Source organism: Orycteropus afer, unplaced genomic scaffold (genome assembly GCF_000298275.1).
Source record: "Orycteropus afer afer isolate SDZICR_OR568_19922 unplaced genomic scaffold, OryAfe1.0 scaffold00057, whole genome shotgun sequence".
Classification (NCBI taxonomy): Eukaryota; Metazoa; Chordata; class Mammalia; order Tubulidentata; family Orycteropodidae; genus Orycteropus; species Orycteropus afer.
The window spans coordinates 8,337,595-8,354,667 of record NW_006921644.1 but is presented as its reverse complement, the minus strand read 5'-3'; the positions used below and the strand labels follow the sequence as shown (position 1 = coordinate 8,354,667).

At 54.0% G+C, this 17,073-nt stretch overlaps 1 protein-coding gene across 1 annotated transcript in view; it reads right to left on the bottom strand.

Annotated features, from left to right (window-relative positions):
• Positions 1-15,941, bottom strand: part of NECAB2 (N-terminal EF-hand calcium binding protein 2) — a 33,487-nt gene extending 17,546 nt beyond the window's left edge. The window contains exons 1-4 of the mRNA XM_007939200.1: positions 15,923-15,941; positions 10,176-10,284; positions 6,943-6,968; positions 6,744-6,841 (exon numbers count right to left, since the gene is read on the bottom strand). Coding sequence (XP_007937391.1) covers positions 6,744-6,824 — 81 coding nt within the window. The 5' untranslated portion in view covers positions 6,825-6,841; positions 6,943-6,968; positions 10,176-10,284; positions 15,923-15,941. The remainder of the gene's footprint in view (positions 1-6,743; positions 6,842-6,942; positions 6,969-10,175; positions 10,285-15,922) is intronic.
• Positions 15,942-17,073: the final 1,132 nt, after the last annotated feature.

Here is a 17,073-nt window from a genome sequence, read left to right as displayed (position 1 = left end):
AGTCTTTTACATCAAGAATCCCAAACTGCTCACAGTCTGTGACCCAATAATTCCACTTCTGATCATTTATCCTTACAAAATTAGTCCAAAATAGGGACAAGGATTGATGCTGCAAGGGTTGCTTCTAGTGTGATTCGAGAGAACAGAAACTTGGAAAAACCCTAAAGTGCCTGACACTTGAGAAATAACAAGTCAATTTCTAGTTTTTAATAATATGGGGAAATGTTTATGTTAAAATATTAGCTAAAAAAAGAAAATGACTGATGGCAAAGTTCAACGAGACAGAAAATAACAAATGCTGGTGGGGATGTGGAAAGACTGGGACTCTCATACACTGCTTGTGTGACCGTGAAGTGACACAACCACTGTGGAAAGCAATATGGTGATTCCTTAGAAAGTTGGAATTGGAGGTACCGTTTGACCCAGCAATCCCATTACTAGGCATATATCCTAAAGAGGTGAGAGCCAGGACAGGAACAGATACATGCACGCTCATGTTCATCACAGCACTATTTACAATAGCAACAAGATGGAAACAACCTACGTGCCCATCAGTGGAAGAATGGGTGACCAAATATGGTACATACACATACTGGAATGCTATGCAGCACTGAAGACTAATGTAGAGTCTGCAAAACACCGCATAATATGGATGAACTTGGAGGACATTATGCTGAGTGAAATAAGTCAATCACACAAGGACAAATATAGTACTAGTTTGTTGTTGTGGAGGGTCAAGGCAAGGTTTATATATGGAGGGAAATTTTCTTTGTTGGTTGCCAGTGGTGGGAGGGGAGGGGAGAGAACTGCAAAAAAAAAAGAAAAAAAAATGCACTGACCATGTCACTTTAGTTTTGTGTATTTCACTGTACATAAATTACATTTCAATAAAATGCATTTTTTAAAAAAAGCAGAAAATAAAGTTTAAACACAGAATGATATTAAATACATTAAAGAAATGTAGGGAAAAAAAGGCTCAGTGGTAATTAACTAAAATGTTAACAGTGGTTAGGGATAGTGGGAAGTAGAAATGAGAGGAAATTTTCTTTATATTTGTCTCTACTTTCTATTTTGCATATGAAATATGTCCTGTTTATATAGTAAAAAGGAACCTGGTGGCACCAAGGTTGAGCCCTTGGCTGTTATCTAAACAGCCAATGGTTGGAACCCCCAAGCAGCTTCACAGAAGAAATATATGGCTGTCTGTTTGCATAAGGCTTACAGCCTGAGAAACCCATGGGACAGCTCTCCTCTGTCCTGTAGGGTTGCTATGAGTCAGAATCAACACGCTAGCAACGGACTTCGGTTTTATATAAAAATATTGTAACAGAAGTCTGCATGCAGCGAACAATATGGCTGTAGATGTAGAAAAACATGAGAGTTTAAATCACAAACACAATTTAGTGTGAGAAAATTAGCACCACTGTCCCATAGGACAGAGAAGGCTGATAACAAGAAATGTTGATGCAAGAGGCATTTTCAGGAAAAACTGTGAGTCCCAGTAGGATTACTGGGTCTCCCGTCTAAGTCTAGTGTATCTCCTGGGTTATCTGAGTCTTGTCTTGTCTTGAAGCTACTTGAAAACCATGTAAGATGTAAAAAACCAAAAAGCAACTCTACGAGATACAGAAAATGGACAGTAATACAAATGAGTCTTGTCCATAAACATGTGAGAGGATTTCGCCCTGGTAGGTTGCTGCCCTGTGGATACCGACCAGCTCTGTGTCTTTTCACAAACTCACCTCAGCATTCCCAGCTGCCTGTATGTGTGTGTCTATGTGCACGTGTGTGTGAGCGTGTGCACACATGTGAGTGTATGTTCTCTGAAATCTCCTCTGAACTAGCTGACACATCTTACCGATTCCCTCATCAGTTAATGAACTAAAGAAAATTTGACTTATGCTCGTTGTATGTGACAAGATTTTACCTTTTCAAAATATGGTCCAAGAGCATGTATTTCATGACAAAGAAAGGACAGTTGTGTTTCCTGTTTCATATACTGAAAGCATGAACCACACCTCAGATATCCATAAGAATAACAGTAACAACAGATGTGATGTCATGAAGAACTCTCCACACATTACAAAGCAGAGTAGGACCAGAAGAACTAGATGGAGCGCGGTACCACTAGCAACTGTCCTGTTCAGGGCCACAACAGACGGGCCCTGACAGGGTGGGAGAAGAATGGGGAACAGAATTTTCAATTCCTAAAACAAAACCCAGATGTGGACTGTTTGAGACTGAAGGACTCCCAGAGACTACTGCCTTGAGATAAGCTTCAAACCGTGAACTGTGACCCCTGAGGGTTACCTCGTAGGAAGTAACAAGTTGGCTCTCAGGAATATCCCCCACAAGCACTGTGCTCCTTTAAAAAAGAATCACCTACATGAAACCCCATGGTGCCCAAGGACTTTCACACAGAGAGGAGAAGGCAAGGGGCAGAAGATGAACAGAAATAGGACAACCAGAATGGAGAAACTGAGGATGCTCCCACCTTGTGGAGGTAACCAACGCCACTAAACAGCCCGTGGAGACACCGCTCAATGGGAACTCAGACTGGTATAAACCTAGACTGAAGGCACAATGAAACAGTACTTAAAAAAACAGAGCTGCAGTCCGACAGGCTGCTCAGTTCTGTGCTAAAAATGAAATGGGAAGTGAGAGAACCTACAGGCCATTCAGAGGAGGTGAGAATACATGCAGTGCATGCAAAAACCTACAGGCTGCAAACTGCCACTGAAACGTCCATCCAAACATTCTCATACTTCATTACCAAAAGTCCTCCCAAACCAAGAGCTCCATGCACAGAAAGAACATGACAACTAAAACCCAAGGAAATACCAAGAAGGAAATCCTAATGACCCAAACTGTACTTAAACTGGAGAACAAACCATGAAATCTGAGTAACTGACGTAGGGCTGGTTGTGAGAAAAGCTAACTGAAACAGACAAACCTCTCTCAACTCTAAGTTTTGAAATGGGGAGAAATCAAATGATGTCTTGCACTGGGCAGATCTGTGGCAAAAGACGTCTTTAAAACATTAAAAAGCAAAGATGTCCCTTGATGGCTAAGGTGAGCCTTTTAATCATCTCCTCTGCATGTGAAGGAGCTCTGGTAGCATAGTGGCTAAGGCACTTGACTGCTAACCAGAAGGCTGGCGGTTCAAACCCATCAGCCACTCCTCGGAAGGAAGATGGGGCAATCTACTTCCGTAGTGATACTGCCTCGGAAACCCAAGGAGGGGTCACTATGCATCAGGTCCAACTCGATGGCACATAACAGCAACAACATGAAGTTTTGCTTAGAAATATATGCAAACAGACACCAAACATCAAAAACTCGATTAAAACTAAAGTTGACCTTAAAGTCATTATTAAAACACACCCCTCTGTTTAGTCCATATCCCTCCCCAAGAGTTATCGATAAGTTCTTTCCATTTATAAACAGAAAAATGATTCTATGTCAGAGAAGCTGAGTCACACACTGAAAATGTTTCAGTACCTCACAGTTCATTCCTAAACTACCATCCAAACTCAGTTCCCAACAGAGACGCAAGCACACGTTCTTGTAAGGACTAAGACTCAGCACTGTGATCAGAAAATAATGGGCCAATCAGGGCCGATCCCGGGGAGCTACGGGCTGTTCAGTTTGACAGAGCTAACAATAGAATCCACCCCATGAATACAAAAACCGTACGATCATTTTAAAAACACCCAAAAAAGCACTTGAGAAAATTAACTACCACCTCCTAAGACAAAATTTAACAAAGGGAATGAAAAAAAAATTCCTGAACATGCTGAAGAAGATTCTAAAACAGGCTGGTATCAATACTGTCATCAGTGGAGATGCACTTGAAAATCCGGAAGATGAACCCAGCTGCCCAGCGCAGCACCGTGCCAAGCGCTCAGGTCTGGGGAGAACGCAGCAGGACACAGTAGGACACCTGAGGAAGACGTCAGACAGGATGGCCTGACTGCGTCCCAACGAAGGCAAAGCAATCAGCTGCGACGGAAGGATACACGGAAGGTGTTTGAAAGCACAAACAGTGAGATGCGTTTCCACCAAGAAAAACCAACTAGAAAACACAGAAGACATTGCAACAGCCACCACCCACCCACACCCCACTGAAGTCCACCAACCAGCTAACGTCCTACGTGGATGACTTACGAGAAAGGAAACCGCAAAACTCGTCTGTGCTGTACGGGGAGAGGTTCAAGAGCACCTCTGAAGGGGCAGGATGTCACGTTCCTGAGCAGTACGGCTCGCAGTCATACCGGCTCACAGCCACAGAAGCAGCCAAGGCGTTACCTACGCCTCATGACAGCGTTGCTGGAAGCAGCCCCACTCCAAGAGGGGAAACCGAGGTACCATGAACTTGCTTCAACGCCCAGTCTCACACGGGCATGTGGTACGGAGTCAGAGTTTACATCCTCGTCTGAGGGACTCGGAAGGCTTGGGTCTTTCCGTGCCCCGTTCCACTCCACCACCCATCTAGATACTTCCAGATTATTCTAAAAAGATGAACAGTTATGGGAGTTGGTCTTACGCAATATTAAAATACACTTAAAAACTGCAAGATTTAAAACAGGATGGCACTGGTAGAGAAATGGAAACGTGGGTAGAGGCTCAGAAATAAAGTGAGATGTATCTGGATATGTGGGAATAAGGGGTCGTCTAAAAAACGGCAGAGCACTAACCCAGAGGCTTGGGAAAGTGTACAGAATTCATCTGGCCTGCGTCCCGGCACATTTGCTCCTTAGAAGTGAGGAAGGCAGGCCTTCAGCTAACTCAGTCCACGCCATCAGGAAAGACCGATCGCTAGGAAGTGGGCATCAGGCTTGGTAAAGAAGAGGGTCAGCAGAAACGAGGGCGACCCTCCGTGACATGGAGACACGCGACGGCCACAACACAGCACGGGCTGTAGAGACGGCGTGGGACTGGGGACGCTCTGTTCTGCTGTTTATAGGTGAGGTCGTCAGGGGTCGCAGCTGACGCGGCAGTAACAACAGTAACAAAAATCAGAGGTTGCCTCTGCTTCATGCCGGGCCCTGCTCTCCCCAGTGGACAGGTTTCACATCATTCGTTCTTCCCAAGGACCCATTTCACAGATGGGGGCACTGAGGCTCAACAAGGCAAGTGATGGGCCTGGTCTGGCTGATGTCATCAGCTGAGCTCCCCCGCCTCTCCACAACTCGGAGTCATTCAGTGGACTAAACGCTCTTAGGCACCTGTGTGGCCCTCACCATGTGGCCATGCCCAGCTCCCTGTCGGCCCAGGTGGGGGTGTCCAAGTGGCTGCCCCAGCTCCTGGCTGACTGGGCCTCCAGGTGCCCCTGGCTCTGAAGTCCCCTGCCGCCCTTCGTAACTCTTGCCTGGTCCCTAACTCAGATCCCCCTCTCATCTCAACCTGTGGCTGAGGCCACCCTTCTGAGCCTCCGTTTCCTGAATTATAAAATGAAATAAGTAACAGTACCCATCGCACGAAGTTGCTGTCACTATTAAATAAGATACAGGCACACCTAGTTCCACAGCGCTTCACAGATGCTGCGTTTTTAAACTGAAGGTTTGGGAATTAGCGAATACCAAACCACTGCTCCAGGGGAAACACAGTGTTCAGTCCTGCAGGCCTCTGGTCACAACTTGGTAATGTGTGCTTCCGTTTGCAGACAGCTCATTGACTCCACGTGCGCTGTGGGTTCCTTAGCCTTCAACTCCAGCCAGCAGCACTGCACCTGCCTGAAAGCAGCCCCTCCCACCCCTGTGTTCCTCCCCATCAGGCCCGTCACAGCCTTCTCCTGCTTGGAAACACCAGATGGCACTTCAGCCCTACCCTCGGGCTGCTTTGAACAGTAAAATTACCAACAAAAAGCACAAAGATAAGAAAAAGCACCACCAAGTAGGCTGAGTAGGAGTCCCCAGGTGCAAATGATTAAGCACTGAGCTACAGACTGAAAGGCTGGCGGTTCTCACCCACCCAGAGGTCCCTCAGAAGGACGTCACAGCCTGGAAAGCCCTACCCAGCAGGTCTACACCGCACTGCAAGGGCCGGAGCAGGGTGCCCGTGAGTGAGAATCAACACAGTGGCTCGAGATGAAACAGCCAGTGAAAAGGACACCCGAGTGCAGAGCTGAAATGAGGCGGCCGCATACTGCTCAGCCTCAGGTGGGTGACTCCAGTTTTTGCCCCCTGAGTGTGTCCACGAATAACCACCAAGGTGCCACAGTACTGACTGCGGAGTTACAAGCACGTGACAGCAAGCTGCAAACAGGACTCGATCAGTGGAGGACAAGGACCGACTGCAGCTCTGCGGTCGGGCTTGTGTCTCCCACCTCATCACAGAGCTCTCCTATGAAACTCAGTCGCATTCCTTGGCCCATTCCCTCCTTTCCATCCTGGAAACTGGGCGGTGGCAGGGCGCATGGCTCGTCAGGTGTGACGACTCCAGCCTAGGACCCTGCCCAGTGTGCCAACCTGAAAGGCATCCAGGTCTGAAGGAGGGCACTGGGCTCCAAACCAGACACCAGCTTTAAAGTCAGCTGAGCCATTCACCAAGCCATGCTCCTCACTTCACAGTTTACCTCAGCTGCCTCTCAGAGCCCCATTCAAAGCCCATCCTGAGCCAGGCCCACCAATGGTGGGCATCACAGAGCCAGGCAGGTCATGACGCCGGGCGAGGGGCCTGGGGAGATCCTAGCAAAGTTCCTGCTTAGCCCCTGAACCTGAGGGGCTGCCACCCCCACTCACCTTCTTGGTGTAGCCCATGGCCTTCAGGACAGAGTGGTTCAGGGTCTCCAGGGAGGCCAAGACGTCCTCATAGTCCCCCATGTGGTCCACAAAGTAATCTGGGGCAAGGGAAAGCAGAGGTTGGGTCCCCCAAGTCCCACCCACATCCCCTCATTGCCTCTGCCCCATTAATCCTAGCACCCTGCAGCCGGGCACCTACCACAGAGCTCCTTGGTGTCCACATGGCTGCAGAGAGAGAGAGAGAGAGGAGTCGGCAGGTCTGGCCCACCCCGCCCACCCGCCTGCCTGCAGGTGTGCTCCGTCCTGTGTGGTTTGGAAACGCTTGTCATGCCCCTTCCCCTGCGATGCCATGTGTGGCAACATGAAGCCCACCTGTTAGATGACAGGGCGGCGGGCAAATGACACCCCCACCCAGTGCTGGGGAAGGACTGAGGCGACGGAGGCATGGCTGCCCAACTCCACCCTCCATGCCACACCCACCCCAAAGTCCACACACTCCTTCATGGGCAGAGTGGAACCAAGGGGTAAGGGGACAAGGCAGAAAGTGAGGGCCTGCTCATTACAGGTGGTTGACAAAACGTGTGGGACCCACTGCCCCGGGGCCTCCCCGCCTCTTTGTTCAAGCCCTAGCCCCCGGGCCCCCGTCCTCACTTCTATGTGGAGAAAGACCTGCCTCTCAGTGGAGCAGGCTGGGCATGAGGACCAACACGGGATGGGAGACGGGTGTGGCAGCCCCGCGCTGGTGGCGGGGCTGCGGAACATAGCCAAGGGTATGTGCAGGTCTGGTAACCCCCACCTGCCGGGCCGCAGGAGACCCTGGGGTGTGAGCAGTCAACACACTCGGCTGCTAACCACAAGGTTAGTGGTTCGAGTCCACCTCAAAAGAGAGATCCAGTGATCCATTTTCAAACCCTCAGCCATAAAAACTCTGGGCCATAAAAACCCTGTGGTAACGGCTCTCCTCTGACACACGCAGGCTCGTGCCCTGAGTCGGAATCGACCTCATGGCCGGGGGTTTTGTTTTTCTGGGGGTGCAGTTCCCTTCTTCGGGTATTTGGGGGACTGGCCTAGAATCGGGCTCAGTGGAACCCAGGCCCCAGAGCTGCTTCCACACTGAAGGCTCTGGGGCCAAATAAAAGGGGGCCTGGAGGTTCTGCCTGTGCTGTTCCCAGTGTTGGAGGCAGCCTGTTACCTTGCACGGGTACAGTTCTGGCCAGGCCTGTAGAAAGGAACTGGCCTAATCTGTCTCAGCCATTGCTGCTGGTTGCCACCAAGTCAGTTCTAACTCACAGCAGCCCTGTGTGACAGAGGACGATTGCCCCACAGGGTTTCCTCGCCTGTCCCCTTTATGGGAGCAGACCACCATGGAGCAGCTGAGTGGGCTTGAACCACCAACCTTCAGGTTAACAGCCAAGCACTTCACCACGGTGCCACCAGGGCTCCTTTAGTTTAAACCAGCATTTCACACTTCTTTTGGAGCCATGTCAACCGTTTTGGGCGGAAAGCCCCAGGAGCTAAGGTTTATGGCTCAATTTTGGAGGATGGATGAGCTCTGCTCGTGCTGTGGTTAAAGCATTCGGTTGCTAACCAAAAGGTCAGCGGTTTGAACCTGCCAGGAGCTCCCCAGGAAAAAGATGAGGCAATCTGTTTCTATAAAGATGGCAGCCTTGGAAAGCCTGTGGGGCAGTTCTCTGAGTCAGAATCCATCCCACAGCTGTCAGTGGATTTGGGGACTGGGAGGATGTGAGAGTCATCCTAAAGGCCTCTGGGAGCTGGGACCTTCTAGAAGGTTGAGCTCACCACCATACCCCTTGTCCTCCATGGCAGTCGTGAGGTTACACCTGTCCTCCCTCTCCCCCACCCTCCCTCCACCCAGGTGGCCCAGCACAAGACACCAAATGAATAAATCAGTGAGGCTTCAAAGCGCCCCAGGGGCTGGAAGAGCCGCTCAGAGACCTCCATCTGGCTCCGGAGACGGGTCCTGTTCCCCAGGTCTGCAGCCTGAAGTCACTTCCCCACAGGCCTCAAAGTGGCGTCCCCAGATGAGACTGCCGTTTGCCTGCCTCCGAGCCCCCACCTCAGCCTCCCACACTTCCAGGACACTCTCAGCCCCGACCGAGCCCAGCCACCATTTTCCTGAGTCCCTTGCAAACCGGCCCAGTGGCAGCTCCTTGCCCAGACCACCTCCAGGTAGTCTAAGGGGACCTCTACTCATCAGACCTGCCCCAGGCAGCCCCCAGGAACTCTGGTCCTCCTCACCTGAGTGGGCCTGAGGAAGTAACCAGAGGGGGGCTGATGGGCACTGCCTCACCCTGCTGGGGAGTCAGGAGGAAGGGGCTGAGGGCAGAGCTCAGATCTGAAAGGTTACAGGTGTGAATAGAAGGTGCGTCTCACACCTGATCACAGGTGGACTGCAGCTAGAGTCTCAGCTGATTCTGAGCTAGTTGTTGTTGTTGTTGTTGTTGTTAAGTGCCGTCGAGTCGTTTCTGACTCATAGCGACCCCATGCACAGCAGAACGAAACACTGCCTGATCCCGTGCCAGCCCCACAATCCCTGCTATACTTGAGCCCATCATCGCAGTCACCGTGTCAATCCATCTCGTTGAAGGCCTCCCCCTCTTTCGTTGACCCTCCACCCTACCAAGCATGACATCCTTCTCCAGGGAATGGTCCCTTCTTACAACATGACCGAAATAGGTGAGACAAAGTCTGGCCATTCTTGCTTCCAAACCTCCGAGCTAGAGGTTTAGTTAAATGTGGGAAGGGAGTCCCTGGTTGGCCTAAATTGTTAAGTGCTGGACGACTGAGCTAAAGGGGGGCCGTTCCATCCTACCCAGGAGCAACTTGGAAGTAAGGCCTGGAGACCTGCTTCCAAAACATCGCAGCCTCGAAACCCCACAGAGCAGTTCCCACTGTGCACACATGGCGTCGCCGTGAGAAATGACTCCATGGCAACCAACATGGATTCGAAACGGGATAAAGGTCAGAGTTAGGGATATTATTTGGTTATGGTTTGGCTGGACCTGGGGGATCAACAGCACAGTTAACACTGGGGTAGGGATGAGCATTTGATGAACACAGTGACAGGGAAGCACCAGGGCCGGGGCTGAATTAGCGGAAGGATGAAGTCATTGCCGAGGTCTCACTTTCGTTGCCTGGTGCATTCCCTGCAACGCCTGGGGCCTCTTGGCTTAGCCGTGTGCACTCAGCAAAGACAGACATGCCGTCACACCAGGGCAGCCCCAATGTGCCCACTCCCAACGCTACCCCAGGCAAGGAGGGCCAGACAGCCCCGACTCTCGGATTAGCAAGGCTGGGGTCTCTTCCGGTCTCCTGCCCCTGACAAGGGTGTGGAACACGAGGCCCTGGGTGCTGGGTGGAGGGGATGCCCACAGACCCCCGTGTCCTGCTCTGGCGCCGGGTGAGGCTCACTTGGTGTTGTCAGAGTCAATCGTGTGGAAGAGATCCTCAAGTTCCTTCTCATTGAGGACACCGTCTGCAAAGAAGAGCTGGAACTCCTCCAAGGACAGCTTCCCGTCATCTACAAGGAAGGGAGGAGGGGAACCAGCTGGTGGCACCGCAGACAGGACCTGTGAGGGCTGGAGCACACACTCCCTCCAAACCGAGACAATCCCCAAACCAACAGATGAGCTCCAGCCGGCTTAACACCTACCCTCCTAGCTACCCAGGAACCCTGGTGCCACAGTGCTTAAGTACTTGGCTTAACCACTTAAAAGGTCAGCTGTCTGAACCCACCAGCTGCTCCGCAGGAGAAAGATAAGGCAGTCTGCTCCCATGAAGACCGACAGCCTTAGAAACCCTCTGGGCCAATTCTGCTCTGTCCTTGGGGGTGGCTGAGATGGAATCAGCTGATTGCCAAACTAGTCAGTAAACTCCAGTTCACAGAGAATGCCTGATTCACCTAGCATGCTCCCAGAAAGAGCAGCACCTGAGATGATCTCCAAACCAACAAAAAACACGGTAATTAGGCAATCTTCTTTAATTGGCAGGAGACAGATGCTATTTAAGGCAGGCTCACTTAGGTAATTTCCTCAAGGTAACGCCAGCGGTGAGAGGCAAACCCAAAGGCAGGTGGTCGACTAACCACACTAGTTAGTGCTTCCAGGGGTCCAAAGAACCCCCCACACCCAGTCCTGACTCTGCCAGGGGGCAGCCCCTCTACACTCTGACCCTGCTGGGGAACCTCAGGCCCTTCTCCGAGGCAGCCCACCACGGGCCAGAATGACACAGAGGCCCACAGCTGGCCCCAGGTTCTCACTGTTGCCCTCTCTCCCCAGGCCACAGCTGCGGCAGCCTCAAGATGCCAAAACACGAGGGAGCGGGCGAGGCCTGGGGTGGGTGAGGCAGGGCTGTCTGCCACACCTGCACCTGATCCCACGCCGATTCCCACACCCCTACCCACGCCACCTGTGCATCCCCCTCTCTCTGACTCAGGGTCCTCTCGCCCCTCAGGGGTGCCCTAAGTACCAGTATCTGCTGGGGACACACCTGTCCCCTGGGAAGAAGCTGGGAGAACAGTGACCTTCCTGGCTGGCTCCCCCGCCTCTCTGCAGAGGTCCCGCCCACAACTGCCACCTCTGGGCCCTCAGACCTGGATGCTCTGGGCACTTCCGGCCCATGGGCACTGTGTGTGCATTGGGCAATGATGCCCTGCCTGCGGGACAGCTGAGCTGGGAGAGAGGCCCCGCTGGATCGGAGCCCCTCATGCAGGGGGCCAGGCTCGGCTGAGCGGCTTCAGGGCTTGTAGCTCAGCTCTGCTGGGGCTCAGGGCCAGTGTCACACAGTGTTGGCGAGGGGAGGGGTTGCCTGACTGATTCCAGGAGGCAAATCAATATCAGAGGGAGAAAGAAGGCCAGGGATTCAGAAAGCCAAACAAGCGAACCAAAGACCCAGCCGTGGAGTGCGCCTGAGATTTGCTGTGAGCTGAAGCGGGGCTTGAGGGTCTCAGGGTCCGGTGACAGGGAGACCTGGGAGCGCTGACAAGACCGCAGACCCAGGAATCACTGAGCGGACTCACTGCCGCATCGGGCTCTTTCCGCGTTCACTTCCGTGCCACAGGGAGCACCATGGCCCGTTTACCCAAGGGGAGAAAGGCAGAGAGAGACTAACGGGCTTGCCCGGGTCCCGCAGCTGGAAGTGGCACCCAGGCAGTCTGGCTCCTTGGTCCACACCCTCAACTCAACCTAGCAAGATGTGGGGGGGCCCCCACCCACCCCTCGCGTAATCAGGGGTGGGGAGTCGCTCCCCACCTTCTCAGCCAGGGGCAGCTAGTGGTGCCACAGCAGGCGGGTGCAGGAAAACCCTGAGGCCCGGTCTGGACTCCACAGGAAGTGTGGGAGGGTTCAGTCACATCTGCCACGGGCGTGGGGTGCCAGTACACCCTGAGAGAACCCCAAGCCCCTCGCTCCCCCTGCTGCTCTGAGCTGCGGACTCCTGTCTCTATCCCCATACACTCAGAAGACAGACAGACAGACAGACAGACAGCAAGAGGCCCCGTCTCCTGAGCACAAACCCTCCTCCGCTGGTGTTTCCCCTGGTGTCTGACACGGCTGGCCGAGCCTGTCTGCTAATGAGAAGGGCTCCTGCTGGGAACACAGGTCTAATTAGACCAGGGCCCGGGCCCACAACTCCACTTCCAGAAAAGGGCACCTGCAGGTGTGTCTGCTAATTGGCCTGAGCTCAGCCTCGGGGGCAGCGACCTTTCAAATGCCAGGAACCGCTTCATGTCCGTGTCCCAGCGGGACACAGCCTGGCCCTCCTGCCCTCTGTCAGCCACCACGTGCCTTGCTTTGGGACCAGGATACCTGGTCTGTACCAAGGGAGTACTTTTCATTAGAGCTGCCACAACAGACTGGCCACCAAGCCTCTGCTCCCACAGTCATGGTCCCATAGTGATTCCCACACCTGTCCCCACACCCACACAGTGTATTCACCCCAGTGCTGGGTGACATCAGCACCGTCCGCACCAGCCACCCAAGGCCCTGACAGTGCCCACTGCCCCTTCCAGCTCTGGCCTTTGTCATCTGTGAAAGGGGTGGGGGTGATACTTGCCACTCCAGTGGAGCCTCACTGTCTGTGAAGGCCTGGAGCATAAGACGTGTTCCACGACCGCTGACAGCCTCCTGCGGGCACAGGGCACACACTTGCCAACAAGCACCAGACTCCTGCCTTGGAAGGCCTTCAATCCTCATCAGCTGGTGTTAGGTTCACTGATTCCCAACTGGCCAGGCCCCAGCTCAACTTCTCCTCCACACACCATCCCTCTGGGGTATGCTTGTGGTAAAGGTCAAGCCCATTGATAGATGGGGAAACTGAGGCCCCGGGAGTTTAGTGACTTTGCCCAGGCAGCTGGGTTCAGAGCCCTGCCTCATGACTGTGCTGGGTCAGAGGCCAGCCGGCCTCTCCTCCACTAGGAGCTGAGCTGGAATGTGGTACAGGCGTGGCACATTCGCATTAATGGGGACCGGGCTCAGCCTCCACGGAGCCTCAGGCTTGGCATCCAGGGACCTGCGGCTCTGGTGTTCGCCTGGGCCGTCAGCCTATGGGCCCATCCTTGAAACAGTCTCTGTCAGCAGGGTCAGGCATGAGGGAGACCGCTCAGGAGGGACCAACAAACGACAACACCCCCCCACACACACACACCAGGGAGCCTGACTGCGCTGGCCTGAGGACACACACACCCTCCTGTACACTGCCGGTGTCAGAGGCACACGCATGCAGACCCAAGGCACACACACCTGTGTGTGACTATATAGGCATCTCCACCACACCTGTGCTCAGCCTAGTTGGGAACCTATGTCTGCCCTATTCCATACCCCTCAGCACGTTCCGAGACTCCAGCCACACAGACACCCTGCTGGCACCTCAGTGACCACAAGGCCGCACTCCCACCACCAAGGGAGTCAGCAACTACCATTCTGCAGACATAAACCCATGGCATTCTGGGTGCCAGGGATCAGGCCCACTCTCAGAGACCTCGCTATCTGCTTGGGGAGGCTGGTAGCCAACGGGGCAGTCCCAGCGCAGCCACCCCCCACCTAAACCCCCGCTCACTCTGAGGCACACAGAGCGACTCTTTGTTTCTGTGGACAAGTCCCCTTGTCACAAATCTCCAAAGCCACCAGGCCACGATGCCACTTTTCAAGTGCCACCTCTGCTCCCAGTGTCCCCTGGCCGTCTGCCCTACCCGCACTTGCTGTTGACGGTCTTCACCTGAGGGGGATGGGACAGGCTGCTGTCGCCCAGGGGTGAGACTTCTTGGCACTGAACGCCAGCCCAGACTGGAACCCCCTCCAGTCCCCAAGACCCCACACCCCAGCTTGTGACAGCAGTGGGAGGGGAGGGAGGGAGGCTGGGGGTGCCAGGCACCCGGGCCAGAGCAGCCACCTGAGCGCTACATAGCAGCAGGGCGCCCTGCTGGGGGATGCAGGCACCCGGCTATGCTGTCCCCTCCTCGCTGCAGACCCTCCTTAACCAGCACTTTCTCAGCGAACGAAGGAATAAACACGGACACCGCTTGGTTTCCTGTAGATAAAGTCTGCCATCCTCATCTCTCCGATTCCCCCACAGCCTGGGGAAACAGGCGGGACAAGTATTATCACCCCACTTGACTGATGGGGAGACTGAGGCCCAGAGAGGGCCTGAGCCTGGTCAATGGGCACAGAGAGTTGCTTTGGACCCGATAATTACAACCATGGTGATTACAGTAAGTTGTAACACTGTCACTTGCCTCCTTTCCGTGGTGAGGGTCAGAGGGGCTCGGTGGAGTCCGTTGTGCTCGTGAGCCAGTCTCCTGTGACACCTGCATACTCGCTCCAGCAAGTGTGTGAGTCGGATCGGGAGCAGGTATGGAAACAGGAGGGGCAGACGTAGGGGCACAGGCGTGAGGCTAGGACGAGTGCAAGTGTGGGCACAGGTGGACAGAGGTATGGACGCAGATAAAGGAAGAGCACTGTACAGAGCGCCAGAACTCTGTAGCCATGACAACCGCCTATGTTGCTGGGCAACATCATGATGTGGGGGGGAAGGGCCAGGAGTCTACGGCAGAGCCTCAAGTTCCCATGCTGGCTGGGCAACCGTGGGCCAACCACTTAACCTCTCTGGGCAACAGCATCAAACAACTGCTTCAGGTCGCTGTGAGCAGTAACTGCTCTGTGGCCTGTAAAGGGCCTAAAGTAGGCTGGGGCATCCTTGAGAGAGGTCTCTGGGCCCCAGCCTGTCATGCCCTGGTCCAGCTCAGTGACACACCAGCTGCATACACCAAGCACCCCCTGGCCCGCTGCTGGTGTAGCCCCTGTGGGAAACAGTGTGGCAGCTTATCCAAAGGTCAACCCTAGGACTATAACATGACCCGGCGAGTCCAAAGACCTGAAAACAGGTGTTCGAACAAAAACCCGAACAGGCATGTCCCCAGCAGCACTGCTCACAGTGGCCCCCAAAGTGGAAACCACCCCAATGTCCATCCACACATGATGGACACACAAAGTGGGGTCCATCCATACACTGGAGTATCATGTGACCCTAGAAAGCAGGTTCTGGGGTGTGCTGCACCCTACCTGAAGCTTGAGAACAGGGTGCCCAGAGAAATAAGCTAGACACAGGAGTGGTGGTTGAACAACATTGTGAATGTCCTAAGGACCACTGCATGGTTCACTCTTCAGATGGTGGATTTTATGTGAATTTCACCTCGATAAAAGTAACAAACATGGGAGGGAAGGACAAGGGGTAGAGCTAACTACGGGGAGGAAGTGGGAAGAGAACTGTTGCACTGTGGGGAACTGCAGTCAACGTCATGAGACAAAGTGTATATGAGCTGCTGTATGGAAAGGGAATTTGCTCTGGAAACTTTCACCCAAATCACCATAAAAATTTAAAAAAAAGAAAAAAGGAACAAACAGCCTGACAGATACTAACGAAGGAAGGCCCGTTCTCAATACCACAGCCATCATCAGCTCCCAGAATTCTTGTGGCACCTGACTAAGGGGGCCTAGCAGGATCCCCATTTTACAGCTGGGGTAACTGAGGTGCACTCAGAGCCATGTGCTGTTAGCCTTTGGTTCGAGGTTGGTCATGTCCCCTGCCCCAGGGCTCTTTCCCATGAAGCATCAGGACAGAAGGAAACAGTCCTCACTCAGTGAGCAGCCTGGGAGGACACTCACCATTTTTGTCCGCCCGGCGGAAGATCTACGGAAAAGAGAGGTCAAGTCAGCTCTAGGCCAGGAAGGGCAGGTGCCCCCACGGGCTTCTGACGAGCCTCCGTCCCACTCCTCGCCTGGGAGTGAGCCCCCTAGCAGCCTAGGCTCCAGGGCCGGGGAAGGGTGGTCCAGGCAAAGGCCCAGCCAGCAGCGGCAGAAACAGCCACCCACGCTCCCTCTGCTGCCAGCCGGGCGGACAGCCCTTCCAGTCCCTGTCCACGCTGCCCACCCACGCACATGCACACGTGTGCTCACACACACCACATGCAGAGTCTGCGTCCAGAAACAGCCACACGCCAACCCCTGCACCCTCTCCCAGACCCCTCAGAGCCCTGTTTCTCCAGGGAATTTGGGTTCAGTCTGAACTGAAGGGGGGAGCAGGACAGGTGATTCTCTGGGTGGGGAATGGCTAGCTCAGTGCCAGGGGCTCAGTTACCAGGATGGGCCATTCTGGCTGCACCAGGCAGGGAAGAGGGCAGCCCAAGCCCCAGACCTGGGGCTTCAGTGGGAGAGGCTCTGCCCAGCTGTTCTCAGCAGCCTTGCGCCTGGGCAGAGCCCCGGCCCCCCCGTCCAATAAGGGCCAGGGGCCCCTAGGGGGCCTCTCTCTGTCAGGGCTCCTCCCACAAGAGACCATCACCCAGGGTTTTTCCAAACCTCTGCACCAGGCCCGGCCCAGGAGCAAGCAAGCAGCCTCTCCTGTGGGACCAGGTGCCAGGAGTTTAAAGGCTGCAGATGTGGCCACTGTTGGAAACTGTGTGCCAGGACCATGCCCTGCTGGGACGTGTTGGGGGGGAGCCTGGGCCCACTGAGTCACTCAGAACCTGCTACTATCCGGATCTAGGATCTCACATGCACACTCAAGTCTGAGGGCGATCCCAGGAAAGGGGCGGGCCCTAACATTCCCTATGGGGGGGGGGGTGGACCAGGGACCCCAGGCCCGGGCACTGCCGCTCCTTGCACCCAAGTTTCCTCCTTACTAGTATTGACCAGTACCAGGTAAATGATACTGATGGGTGTGGGGAGAGGAAACTGGCCTATGACCATCCCACCTCCCTCCTTGCCCTGAAGGGGGCCCTGCCACCACCTGTCCCTGCAGCAGTGGGACGTCATGTCCT